Here is a 14,827-nt window from a genome sequence, read left to right as displayed (position 1 = left end):
CATGTACATGCTCTGTCTTGTTTCTTTCTCCGTAATGCACAATGAATACCAAAGCCCCAAGAAGTGAGGCACGTTTTAGAGATAGAAAAGCCTGCAAAGCCTGTGTGTCTCTCAATCTGCATTCATCAGTCGTATAGATTTAGAGTTGTGTGTCACGCCAGCCGTAAGACTTCAGCTTCTTCACTAGTCTGTCTATTAGGCAAGCTGTCCCTGCTCTGGATCTTATCAGTGCTGCATAGATCAGTGTGTATTCTCCATTAGCCAATCCCTCAGGGCAGGCCTGGCAGAAGGACAGTTTGTTTGTTTTACAGGTCTCGTTCAGATGTTCATCTAAAAAAAAAAAAAACGTAATTAAACTGAAGAGTTGCATCACTCCAATTATACTCGGCATCATGTGACACAAACCATTCCCTCCAATCTGCCATGACAGTCGCCACAGGCAGCACTTAAGCGAGTCAGGGAAAGCTGCCTCCTCATCCAGAAGCTCTTGTACTCAAAAGAGCATGAATTAGGAATTAAACTCTGGCAAATTTTGCAGTAGGAGGAAAGAGTTCTCAGTTCTGGAAAACACTAAGCATACAGTAAGTAAGCATCTGCCCTAGTTGAAGGGTTGGATTCAGGATTTATTTTTCTTTCTCTTTCTTTCCCTCTTTGTCTCACTGACACTTTCACTTTTCTTCATGTAGAGTATGTGGGATTTTAAAGCTTGAGGGTTGAGTTTAGCTGGCTGGAAAATGCACTAATCCCTTTAGTTGGAACATAATCCGGCTCCATTGAATAACTGAGCAAAGATACCATGCTGCTCTAAGCACATGGCCAGACTGTAACACTCAGATTCACATCAAGTAGGACATCTTTTGACTGTAGATAAATCTTTTATGCAATAACTTTATGCATTTATAAATCTATAGAAAAGGATGGAAACAAAATGAAAGAAGAAAAATCAACCGCTGTGCTGCTGATGATGTGTTTTCCTTTTGGTTTGTTACTATTCCTTTTTGTTTTCTAGCTCATGGACAAATATGGCCACTGCAGGCCGGCACCTCTCCACATCAGATCTGTTTTTACACTGAAATTGATGTAGGAAAAGAAAAAGAGGGATGATTGATTTGGTCTAAATTTACTGTTCTTCCAGTATGGCCTTAAGGTACTGGCTTTAACATCATTCATGATATGAGACAGATACATAGCCAAACATCATGTGTTTCATGATCCGTGTTCCACTTTTTGTCCATGACTGATCGTGTTTATTGTTATTAAGTGTCAGTGATGTGTGTTATTTCACTGCCCGCTAGTGCTATTTGGTGCCTGATAGAATAAAGCTGCTAGCTGAATGCGTAGGAGACTCGCTAGCTTTATCTGTTATGTGATAGGAGGATGTGCCAAGAGTACTGCAATTCCACGTTTATCAGCTGCAGTGTGTGAAATGATACAGAGGATACTTGAAAGTGGCAGTGAGCTGCCGGAGATTTACTTATGGCAAAAAAAAAACTGAAAGCATCACCACAATCCTAACTTCATGGTGATTAAATAGGGTTATCGAGTAAACCCTCACCATCCATCATGCTTAAAATAAAAGCACTGAAGCTGTAAGAAATTGACATAACATAGCACTTGCTGTCCATACCCAGGAGTAAATGATGGTTTGAAAACTTTTATATTTGGAAGTCTGCCAGTGGGCTAGCCTCGATATGTTTGCTTCTTTCAAGGGAAAAGGTTTTATTTATTTATTTATTTATTTATTTATTTATTGTGTTATTGTCTGGAACATGGCACAATATTTCAGCTGTTAGTATTGCTGCTTGCAGAAAAAAGTCATAAATCCATGAGCAAAAAGCAGTTCATATTGTGCCGTAGTTGTGCGATTTGAATCCCCATGAGTGACATCAGTCACTTGCAGCAATATAGAATTGTGAAAAATAAAGTCATTGCTCACTGGCTGGATCGTTATGAATGTTTATTTTCTGTAAGCTTTCCAGTGTGTGTCTCCAGATACAGTACCCACCAGATGTATTAGTACCCTATTCGATGTGGTCTTCTGCTGTTGTAGTCCATCCACCTCAAGGTTTGTTGTGTTGTGTATTCTAAGATGCTTTTCTGTTCATCATGGTTGTAAAGAGTGTTTATTTGAGTAACTATAGATGCCCTCTCAATTAAAACCTGTCTGGTTATTCTCATCTGATCTCTCTCATCACAAGGATGCTTTTGGTTTTGCATGTGAAAATCCCAGGAGATCAGCAGTTTCTGAAATATTCAAACCAGCCCATCGGGTACCAACAACCATGCCATGATTAAAGTCACTGAGATCACATTTGTTCCCCATTCTGATGTTTGATGTGAACATTAACTAAAGCTCTTGGCCTATATCTGCATGAATTTATGCACTGATTTTCTGCCACATGATTGACTGATTGGATAACTGCATAAATAAGCAAGGGTATAGGTGTAAAGTACTGTCTATCCCATTTTTTAAATACAAACTGTTTAGAAGTCTTGAGAAAGAAGACTTTACCAAGCGTTATTAGAACTAAAACTGGCATCATGTGTTGTGGTCAGATGAGACCATAATCAAATGTTTCGGTCACACACACCATTGGCAAAAGAGACAAAAAGGAACAGCTTACAAGGTATGCCCCTGATGCCCCACTGTAAAATATGAACGTGGATCAGTGATGCTTTTGGGTTGTTTTGTGGCCGATTATTCCAGGGCTCTTATGAAGATACCAGCATATCTCAGCCCAGAACCTGGTTGCCTCTGCCAGTAGGTTCAGACTTGACCATACAGTAGATAATAGAGATGCACTGATGTATCGGCCAATAATCGGTATCAGCCGGTAAAGGCAATTTTTCACACTATGGGCCATCAGCCAATAGTTTAAAATCATCCGATGATCAGGGCTGATTATATCCGGTCAATCAGAAGAGGCTGGGAAAACACAAAACTGCAGTTTGTAAGCTCTGTAAACTCTGCACTGCTAAAATTTTACACCGGCCGCTGCAGCAGTGAAACAGGAGTTTCGGTGTCGAGTCTAAAAAAATCTTTTGCCGCACTGCTCGCACTGAATTAAAGCGCCAGTACACCGTTGAAAGATTTAAATGAAGATGAGTTGACAAAAAAGTATATATTGCACAGACAAAATATATATGTAGAGTAGTTTATTTCATATCCAGTTAATGTTAATATATAAAAAAAAGTTTATATTATATATTACCAGTTTGATGTCTGTGATAAAGTAGAAATGCTTTTGTTTATGGTGAGCGAATGTGAGACTAACAGGAGGTTTTTAGAATTCAGTCAATGTTAATATGAATTAATAAAATTCAATAAGTTAAGAAATCTTACTTTAATCTTCAGAATTTAGTTCATGTGTTAATATTAATGTGAATTTGTGTTTTCTGGTTATGAGATCAGTTACTGTGAAACAACTTGTTGAAATGGAGAGAATAAAGTTTTTATTTGCATTTCTTTCAGAATTGTGGAATTAATTATTATTAATTTAAAAGAAGGCATAAAAGGCAGAACCACTAAACTATCGGTATCTGCCGATATCACTCTGAATAATCGGTTATCGGTACCGGCTGAGATATTTTGTATTGGTGCATCTCTGCTAGATAAATCTTTCAGTATGATGATCAGCCAAATATGTTTCGGCAACAATACAGAAATGGGGAAGTCCATATACAAAAACCTAAGAATGTAGAGGAGCTTAAAATGTTCTTCATGGAGAAGTTCCTCTATGACATAACAGGAAGAAACTCAATACTGCTATTCTATCCAAGGCAAGCATCATAAAATATAAATTGTACGGGTGCCAACAATTTTGAAACCAGTGTTTCTGCAGAATAAAATGTACTAATTAATTATTTTTGTGTGTTTGAATGAACATGTTTATTATACATATATTTATAAATGTATATAAATATAAATGAAGATGAAGATATACACATTATACATATAAATGTTTGTTCATTGTCATGAAGGGTGCCAATAATTCTGGAGGGCACTTCATTGAAACCATATTTTTCTGAATGAAGGACAGAGTATAGATAGATTAAGGCTTATGCTATGAATGACACGCAATATGAACTGACATGAGCACAGCATTTCTTATTCATGAGCCATTTTACAGCGTTGGCCATTTGTCATGATAACTGTCATCTATTACTCTATGAACGAGCCACATCTTTGTTTCATGAGACCTGACAAGTTTCTTCTCTCAGCAATACTAGATTTGATACAGCATTATCCTAGAATAGCATTACTAAGATCTGTACTTCTGTGTGAGGACTAACCCTAATAAAAAGCAGTGTCGGTGATGAAAGTGCTAGTGTCATTCATAGCTTGAGAGAAATGGATCCATAAAATGTAAATTTAGTGGAATAAATATTTGGCTTGAAGATCCAAGGTGTCATGAATTAGATAAATGCAGCATGTAGCAGCTTTGGAGTTTACTGCTAATCTACATTCATTAACTAAAATTAATTGAGCAATAGATGCAAAAGCCCATTTCTTTGGAAGGAGAGCTTGGGGTTTTTTATATATATTGTGGAGTACTCTTCCCGTGGACTATGAATTTATTTTCCTTGATTTAAATGAATTTCTATAAGTCGTCTTGTACGAATGATTCACTGTCGCGTGTTTTTGAAAGGAAAAGTTATTTCCTTATTTGTGATATGTTCCGTGTGTGTTGCTGTGTGTGTTACTTTCATGCCAACGATATGTTCCGTGTGTGTTGCCGTGTGTGTTACTTTCATGCCAATAGTAGAGGACAGGCCTAGACCTTCTGCTCATTTCTGTGAAATTGATAGATCAATTGGATGTGCTAGAGAGACATACACTCCTAGTGGATATATGGGTGTTTGTGTGTGTGTGGGCAAGTGTGATAGCACACAGAATGAAATCTTTGCTGAGGGTGCGTAGCAGCTGTTTTTGGCAGTGTCATAGAGCCCACACTTGCAGAAGAAACTTTCTATTCAGCTCAACATTTCTTTCCAGATGTTGAAATTTTGCAGCATGAGAGCACTACAGCCAGACCCAGATGCTACACTCTACGCCCACCCCCCTGCAGATACAACTGTATTGCTATGGGAACAGGGACAAAAAACTATCGAGCATGGTCATGTTTTATGAGGCTTGCAGTCTGACTCAAGCAATCGGATGCTAATGCTTTTTTATTGGATTATGTTTTTTGGCATGCCTTGGCATTTGGTATTTAGGTTATGGATTTGAGTTGAAATTTTATTGAATGTGAATTGAATTTGAATTAGATTGTATTGGGTATAGATGAAAGACTGTTGGTTCACAAGGTGATGCCACCAGAAGATATATGAATACCTAAGTGGCCTCTCTCTCTCTCTCTCTCTCTCTCTCTCTCTCTCTCTCTCTCTCTTGCTTTAGACATGGGACTCGCTGTGCTGGAGAGGTGGCTGCTGCAGTGAACAATGGTGTCTGTGGAGTAGGTGTGGCCTACAATGCCAAAATTGGAGGTGAGTGATGCAATTTGGGAGTTGAAATGGAAGATTTATGTTTAATAATGAACTCCGCTAATCTACTGTTGGAGCCTGACTGCTACAACTGCTAATCCTCAAATCTGATACATCAGATCATAGTTATTGCCTCCTGTGCATTTGTTCTAGGTGATCAATCTCAATTACCCAGATATATACCTGTACCAACTCAAATCTAAATCATCATAGTGGTTTATCAATATCAGGAGTGGATATGTAGTTCTGTATTCCAGTCACAGACAACACAGGCAGCTGGTAGACCTGCATTCTCTGCCTTTCATTTTAATGGTATCATTTTGGACATTTATAACTGTGTCTTTAAACATTTGCTTAAATGTATTGAGGCATGTGTGTCTGTATGTATGTGTGTCTGTGTCTGGCCAGGCATCTGCATACATCAGGGGAGAGAGTAGATGCTGCTATATTTGCCAGTCACAGTGCATTTGTGTTTGAAAAAGGAGTGACTGGGCAGCTGAGTGGATTAGTGCCTCAACCTGTGACACCAGGGCAATGCAAGATCTGACTTCCATTCAGTCTTGCTACTCTTCATTACTGTGATTTTAAATGCAAGTTTATTGGCAGCATACTCCTTTCAGCTGAGAGGAAACTCTCTGTGTGATTCTGACGGACACCTATTCATCAGTTCTATTTCCCTTCTGCCTTTTGTTCTCTCTCTCTCTGTCTCTCTCTTTCTCTCTCTCTGTCTCTTTTCTATCTCTTCTTCTGACCTCGTTATCCTGGAATTACCTGCATTATTTCATTGATGCATTCTTTCTTTTTTTTGCACTTTTACTTAATTTTTTCTCAGCAATTTTAAGTATTGCCAGTTCACTCTATTTTGTCTTCCTCTTTAACACAATATCTACCAACAGGGGAGGGTGAGGGCTATCACAAGCTTCCTCCAAGACACATGAAGGCAGCTACTGCATATTTTAAACTGCTGTTGCTGCTGTGTCAGAGGGGAGCTGAACACACTTAGAGGAGAAAGCACTAACTTTCCTCTTCAGCATACATTAGATCACATACGCCTACAATTGGCTCGTGTTGACAGGGGTGACAGTACATTTACATGTACTCATTAGGCAGATGCTTTTATGCAAAGTGATTTACAATTAAGTTGAGCAGATGAAGGTTAAAGGCCTTGCTCAAGGGCCCAACATTGGCAGCGTGGATGTGCCATGATTTGAAGTTTGATCAGTGAACTGAAACTTTAACCACTGAGCCACCACTGCCTCAGAGCAATTGCCATCCTACCCACCCATAGAGCAGGCAGAAATGTGCTTCATTTCTATGTTTTATTTAGCACTTACTGCTACAACTGCAGATAATGGTAGTGAAGGTTTAATAAAATATATTGCATGTCTAGAAAAAAAAAACAAGCAAATATACATTGTATGTATATGAATGATTTATATTCACAGACATGTACTCCATTGTTGCATATAAAACTAAATAAGATTTCTCTGTGTGTGTGTGTGTGTGTGTGTGTGTGTACTGTATAGTAATTGTGAGCTCTTTCTTTCTTGGAAGGTGTGCGTATGTTGGATGGCGAGGTGACAGATGTGGTGGAAGCTCAGTCTCTAAGCATCAACAATCAACACATCCATATTTACAGTGCCAGCTGGGGCCCAGAGGATGATGGGAAGACGGTGGATGGCCCTGCCAAACTGGCTAAGGAGGCTTTTCTGCAAGGTGTCACTGAGGTCAGTGTGTGGAATTGCAGGTCAAGCTGGTTAAGCTACACTAGAATCGGCATACAGAATGCTCCTTGCCTCTGCTACCTCACATTTTAGTGATTTATGTGTGTCAAGATCTGATTGAGTGTGGTGACACTCAGCTTTTACAGCTCAATTAAATGTTTTGATGCAGCTCAGGACAAGACCATTCAAAGAGAATCTTATTATCACAGAGCTCAGCAGGTTTGTCACATCTAGAAGGATTTCCCAGATCTTTGATGATGGAAAATGTGCTTTGTAAATCTTTCTGTCCTTTTGGGGGTTTTTTGTTTGTTTTCGCAAAGCAGACACACCTCCACTCGTCATCTTGCACACTGCTGGAGTTAATGCACACGTATGTACTCAGCACAGTACTTGAAATATGAGAGATACAGAGTTGAAATATGTGCCTGTGGCTCAGTTTTTCTTTTCTTAAAGGAATAGTTCAGCCAAAATGAAATGACCGAGTTGAAGTCATTCTACCAAGATGTGTCCTCTATACTTTTCACTGGAGCTATAAGGTTAATGTGGCCAACAATAAGGGAACTAGCATCATGCAAACCACATGACTAATGCTGTGTTCAACCCCCCTGTGTAAGTGGTAATTCAACTGTCGGAAATGCGTCATTTTCAACCTCCAAAAGGACAGCTCCATGGTTGTCCATTGTTGTCTTGTCTTGTGTTGTCCACACAGCTAATTGTGATGAGTGATTGTATATTTTCCTCCTCAAACAGTGAACTGTATAGTTATTGTTATATATTTAACAAGCAAATATATCTTTATGTTGATTAATCTAAATCACATGATTGTATGTATAGTATAACTCATTTAAAGTTAAGAAGTGCTGCTTTGTTTATTTCTGATGCTTTGCACAGCCATGGATGTGCTGTCACTTTTTAAACAAGGTTTACCCCCCTTCTCAGCCACACTGAGTGAACTCTCCTGTTTACTTATTTTTAAAATGTTTTTGCCAAACTGTCATGAAGAGAGGCTAAAACAATATATTAGATGCAAAACACCCAAAAACCTAAAAAAGGACTCGCTTTGCGAAGTCTCGTTTGCTGTTGCTTCATTATCAAGTCTTTTTTCTCTCTGTAGCGAACTGCTAGCTGTATTAACATTAAACCATTCACCTAAAACATGACAGGAGACAGTGGGTCATTAAACTAGTTTGTATTTTATTATATTGTTTCCCTATATTTGTGTAAAATGAGTATCATACAAACATCTTGCTATACAGCTATGCAATTTTGCTATACAGGTTGCATAATCATATTATCTTTGTAAATAAAGTGCACAGTGTACAGAAATGGTTTTGAAATTTCAATGGATCTGTGGAGTTTAAAATAAACTTGCACAAGTGGAAAAAATAGACATGAAGAATAAAACAAGGGCATCACTTCAGCCGGTGTGGATTAAAATGCTTTTTTTTAAAGAACTGAATGAGTTCTTAAACACTAAACTTTACTCAACATCTCTGGTGTGAATTGACCTTTAATAGTAATCAAAAATATAATGGAACATTTTATTTAGCTCTTTTTGTGTTTCCCTGGCTTAAATAGGGGCCATGAAAAGCACACGTGTATGAATCGGGTTGCAATGGAAAAGAACAGTTTCACTTCAGAAAAGTGCTTCTGCACAGCTGTAAGTTAAGTACATTTGTGTTCTGCTGCATCGGAATCCCTCGTTCTCAAGGATCAATGTTGACTGATTGTCAAGAACAACATACTTGGTAATTACGGGTAATATTCACTAACCTAGTGTTGTCTGTAGACATTTTTTCTAGGCCAGCCAGCAATTGCTGCTAGTAATGAATACGCTGAGTTTTGTGTTTAAGATGTTTTATCAGGTTACTTGTATTGCAGGACAATGTTGTAATGTATCTCCTATTAAAATTTTCGTAAAGCACAGTTTGCAATCTGTTTTGCTTTGTTTGCCCACATTAATCAACAAATCCCTAATTAAAGGTATTTATGATGACCTCTTGGCATTGTAACCCAGGAGGCTTTTTTTAAAGCTTCCAAATAGGCTGAATTTCTATTGTTATTTTAGCTGTCTTCCACAGTATATCTTGTAGTTACATTAGATTACAGCATTTGGCAGATGCCCTTATCCAGATCTATTTACAGTTATCTCATTTATACAACTGAGCAGTTGAGGGCTCAAGGGCCCAACAGTGGCAGCTTGGCAGTGCTGGGATTTGAACTCACAACCTTCCAAGCAGTAGTCCACCTTCTTAACCACTGAGCTACCACTTCCCTGTGTTCAAATTTAATAAAGTACAGACTTTCAGCTTTAATTTAGGGTGTTTACGCCACACGTAGGGTGTGAACGCTGTAGGGATTACAGCACTTTTTATACTTTTTAAGGGACCAAACATAATTGCACAAACTAACATAACATTAAAATAGCATTTTAGTACTTTGTTGCAAATCCTTTGCAGTCAATGACTTCCTGAAGTCATAAACATCACCAGACAATGGGTTTCTTCCATGGTGGTGCTCTCCCAGGGTTTTACTGCATCTGTCTTCAGTTCCTGCTTGTTCTCGGGGGATTTTGCCTTGAGCAAGTAAAATGCAGCTCAGTCGGATTTAGAACATTCCTCTTTGCCCTAAAAAAATCTTGGGTATGTTTCAGTCATTGTCCATCTGCAGTGTGGAGCACCGTCCAATTAATTTTGAACCATTTGGCTGAATCTGAGCAGATAATACAGTCCTATGCACTTCAGAATTCATCCTGCTGCTTCCTTTAAGATAAGAAAGGAAGATAAGCTAAGATAAGATGTACCTTTATTGATCCCCCGTAGGGGAAATTCAAGTTGATACAGCAGCAGAAGTAGGAGGAGTAACATCAAAGAAAAAGAAAAAAGAAAAGAAAAGCAGTCACATCATTAATAAATACAAGGGAACCAGTTCCATTGACAGCCATTCATGCCCACGCCAGAAGATGAGTCTGTACGCTTCGTATCAGGAGGAGTTCTTTCCCTTCTCCATACTTTTCTCTCCCCATCATTCTGGTACAAGTTGATCTTTGTCTCATCTGTCCGCAGAATGTTGTTCACAAATATTATTTTAGATATTTTTTTTCTTGTCTTTCTGTTTTTGAGGCTTACCAATGGTTTAATTTTGTGGTAAAGTAGGGTCTTCTGGGTGTTTTGGCGTCACTAGTGTGTTAAGAATGCTATCCCTCTGATTTGTTTAGATTTTTCCAGCCTAATGATGGCTCGCTTCACTGGCTGTAACAGCTCTTAGGACTTCATTTTTGAGAGTTAACAACAACAGATTCCAAATTCAAATGCAACAATCAACTCTAGACCTTTGATTTACTTACTTGTAAGTTACATAGTGAAGGAATAACACACACCTGGCTGTGGAATGGCTGAGCAGCCAATTGTCTAATTAAAAGTGATATAAAGTACATTCAAATTAAAGCTGAAAGTCTGCGGTTTGAGCTAGTAATATTCATTATTTATTTTCAACTCTATTATATTGTGGTAGACCACTAAAATAATAATAACTTATGTCCAAATATTTGTGGATCTGACTGGGCATTTGTTTTGGAAGCTAATTTAAAATGTAAGCATTTATGAAATGTATATGTACAGTATTTTTTAATACACAATTATTCTGCTATTATGAAACTATCCATGTATAAATGGCAAGAGAAGTGCATTCTGAGTTAAATATTCACAGTACTAATTGAATAACTATAAAGTATCCTGGCAACATTAGCTTCCATAACAACTACATTTGGTGTAAATGGAAAATTGGGCATTTTAATTTTGCCTGAACTATTTTTTATTCCTTCATTTCTCTCATTATTTATTTCTTATTGCTCATGCCTTTGCTTATTCGGTCCATTTTAGCTGCAAATGTCTCTCTCTGCTCAGGTGCTCCTTTTTTCTTTCAGTCCCCAGGGTCACACCATGGCCTCTCTAATTTTCTTATTCCATGAATTAAATTTGAATGACATTTCAGTGTTGATTTAACTTGCTGTTTGCTAGATTATTTACAGTGGCAAGAAAAAGTATGTGAACCTTTTGGAATTTCATGGTTTCCTGAATAATTTTGTCATAAAATGTGATCTGATCTTCATCTAAGTCAAGGGTATTGACACATATAATGTGTCTAAAATAATAACAAAAAAAATTCTGATCCCTGATGTCTTTATTGCGAACAACAAAGAAACCTCATAGTGCATGTGGAAAAAGTATGTGAACCCTTGAGTTAATGACCTCAAAAAAGCTATTTGGAGTCTTGTTAAGAAAATGAGTTTGGAGGTGTGGACTACAGCTACTTTGACTGATAAAAACCCCTCAAACTTTTGGAGTTTGCTCTGCACAAGAAGCACACGCTTATGTGACCCATGCCTCGCCAAAAAGAGCTTTCAGAGGATCTACGATCAAGAATTGTTGCTTTACATAAAACTGGCAAGGGTTACAAAGTGATTTCAAAGACTTTAGAAATTCACCAGTCTACAGTTTAGAAACATTCTACAAATGGAGACACTTTGGGACTGTTGCTACTCTACCAAGAATTGGGCGCCCAGTCAAAATGACACCAAGAGCACAATGAAGACTCAGCAATGAGGTAAAGAAACAACCCCGAATGACAGCCGAAGATTTGAAGGCATCATTGGAACTGGCTAACATCTCTGTTCGTGAGTCTACAATACGTAGAACATTGAACAAGGAGGGTATCTATGGCAGGACACCACAAAGGAAGCCACTGCTTACTAAAAAGAACATTGCTGCACGCCTGAAGTTTGCAAAAGAGCACATTGACACTCCACAGTGGTATTGGCAAAATGTTTTGTGGACTGATGAAACTAAGATTGAACTGTTTGGAAAAACCACACAGCACTACATCTGGCGTAGAAAGGGCACGGCATATCATCATGAAAACATCATCCCAACCGTAAAGTATGGTGGAGGAAACATTATGATTTGGGCCTGCTTTGCTGCATCAGGACCTGGCCAGCTTGCAACCATTCAGGGGAAGATGAATTCCCAAGTATATCAGACAATTCTTCAGGATAATGTGAGAATGTCTGTACGTCAGCTGAAACTGTGTAGAAGTTGGGTGATGCAACAGGACAACAACCCAAAACACCGAAGCAAGTCCACAACAAAATGGCTTCAGAAAAACAAAATCCACCTTTTGGAGGGCCCAAGTCAGAGCCGAGACCTCAACCCAATAGAGATGCTCTGGAATGATTGAAGAGAGCCATACACATGAGACGTCCAAAGAATATGACCGAGCTAAAGCAGTTCTGCCAGGAAGAATGGGCTAAAATTCCTTCTGAACGATGTGCAGGTCTGATCCACAGCTACAGGAAGCGCCTGGTTGAGGTTATTGCTGCCAAGGTGGGTCAACCAGTTATTAATTCTAAGGGTTCACTTACTTTTTCCACTGCCATTTTGAATGTTGAATTAGTGTGTTCAATAAAGACATGAGGGATCAGAATTTTTTTTGTTATTATTTTAGACACATTGTATTTGTCAATACCCTTGACTTAGATGAAGATCAGATCACATTTTATGATAAATTTATTCAGAAAACCATGAATTTCCAAAAGGTTCACATACTTTTTCTTGCCACTGTCTGTAAAAGGTGTGTGTAGACTGTATCTGTTCAGAGTCAGTGACACTGAGAAAATGTTCAGCACTGCACATAACAAGCAAATAATGTGTGATCTTTCCAAACACTGTTTTCTCCTTTTGATTCACTGGAAATTTGTTTAGAAATTTTCTGTGTTATGCTGTGAGAAAAGGAGTTTGGCTAATTTGAATAGATTTAATAGTATGTTCTGTTTGTTGTTAGATTATCACTTCAGTGAGGATTTGTTTAGTGGTAGTACCTTAGCAAATATTGGTGTTTAACTGCAGATAATGGTAGTGAAATGTTAATGCAGATGGGTGAAAGAATAAAGGGAAAAACATGGCTTTATTATGCTGTAGGGAACATTTTACTAGCATGGTTTGAGTCCCCTTTGAGGGAAGCATCACACCAAAATCAATGCACAGTTATTCTGACTGATCAACTTTATTAAACGTATGATGAAACATTTATATCCTGATGGGAGTGATCTCTTCCAGGATGACAATGCCCCCACCCACAGGGCATTAGGGCTCACTGAATGCTCTCATGAGTAATATGTAATCTAAACCCCAATTTCCCTTCAGTACAGTTAAAGAGACTTGTAGAATCTGTGACAAGCAGTTCTGGTGCCTTGTGGTTGCTCAACATCATACTAAGACACTTGGTTTTTGGTTTTTATATTTCATTTGTCACACATTTGTATATAGAGAATTTATGTGCATGTGTATTTACTCCATTGTGGCATACAAAGCAAGATGAGTTTGTGTGTGTGTGTGTCTGTGTCTGTGTCTGTGTGTCATGTAGGGTCGAGGCGGTCTGGGCTCTATTTTTGTGTGGGCATCAGGTAATGGTGGCCGGGAGAAGGACAGCTGTAACTGTGATGGATACACCAACAGCATCTACACGTTGTCCATTAGCAGCACGACTCAATATGGCAATGTGCCATGGTACAGCGAGGCCTGCTCCTCCACACTCGCTACCACCTACAGCAGTGGCAACCTCAACGAAAAACAGATTGTGAGTATTGCACACACTCATGCTACATTTTTGGCTGAAACTGAAATTCAAGCCACACACTAGGCTAAAAACCAAAACCTAAATGCCACATATTTATTATTATCGTTATTAATTTGCTATTATGTAATGCCATTCTTACTGGCAAAGCTTACGATCATCAGCAAAGCAAAAAATTCTCAATTCTATAATCTAGTTTATGCATCTTAAATTTTATTTTATCTTAAACATAGAAACAGTACTATATGTAGACTTACATACTCAGATTAAATAGAATTAGAAAATGTTTATTTTTTATTATCTTTTTTATTGCAAAAAGGCTAACTAGACACAGCAAAATGTTTTTTATGGATGAGTCTTATTAGGCACACAACATATTTTAGTGTGCCATTGGAATCTGTGTAAAGAATAATTGATGACAGGCTGTCAAACTGTTAGAAAATTACAGTTGATTTTGGTTTCATGCTGATAATATAAAAATAGAACAAATAAATAAATATTGATAGGCCTACTTGTTCACAGGGGTTTTGCTTTTTTTATTACTGCAGAAAATGGAACAAATAAATAAATATTGATACTTGATGGCAGGCTTTTCTGTCTCATTACTGCAATCACACGTGCTCTCTTGCACTCTCTTTTGTTTTTCTTTCTCTCTCTCTCTCTCTCTCTCTCTCTCTCTCTCTCTCTCTCTCTCGCCTCCGCTTCAAGTGGCCGCCTTACCACCATGGGTGCGAATTTTTTTTTTTAGTAAATAAATGGCCCGTCATCAATTATTATTTACTTATTTCTGGAAAATTTAAATTGTCTGTCATTATGTTTGTTGTTAGATCTGTATAATGTGGTGGACACTAGGCTAACTTTTCCGTTAGTTCAGTTAACTCAGCGAAGTGATATGGAACTGTAATGCATTCAAGACCTGCCTGGAGCTACTTTAGCTGTGCATTAACTGAAAAATAATTGCACACCTTAAAACGTCTGTCTGCCAATCA

The 14,827-nt window shown here is 38.2% G+C and overlaps 1 protein-coding gene across 2 annotated transcripts in view; it reads left to right on the top strand.

Moving 5' to 3' along the window:
• Window positions 1–14,827, top strand: part of furinb (furin (paired basic amino acid cleaving enzyme) b) — a 106,271-nt gene that overhangs the window by 74,388 nt on the left and 17,056 nt on the right. For both annotated transcript variants that reach the window (XM_053642297.1, XM_053642296.1), the window contains exons 7-9: window positions 5,399–5,487; window positions 7,039–7,211; window positions 13,629–13,841. In XM_053642297.1, coding sequence (XP_053498272.1) covers window positions 5,399–5,487; window positions 7,039–7,211; window positions 13,629–13,841 — 475 coding nt within the window. The remainder of the gene's footprint in view (window positions 1–5,398; window positions 5,488–7,038; window positions 7,212–13,628; window positions 13,842–14,827) is intronic.

The sequence above is a fragment of the Ictalurus furcatus genome, chromosome 14 (assembly GCF_023375685.1).
Source record: "Ictalurus furcatus strain D&B chromosome 14, Billie_1.0, whole genome shotgun sequence".
NCBI lineage: Eukaryota > Metazoa > Chordata > Actinopteri > Siluriformes > Ictaluridae > Ictalurus > Ictalurus furcatus.
This window is presented reverse-complemented; position numbering and strand designations above follow the sequence as displayed.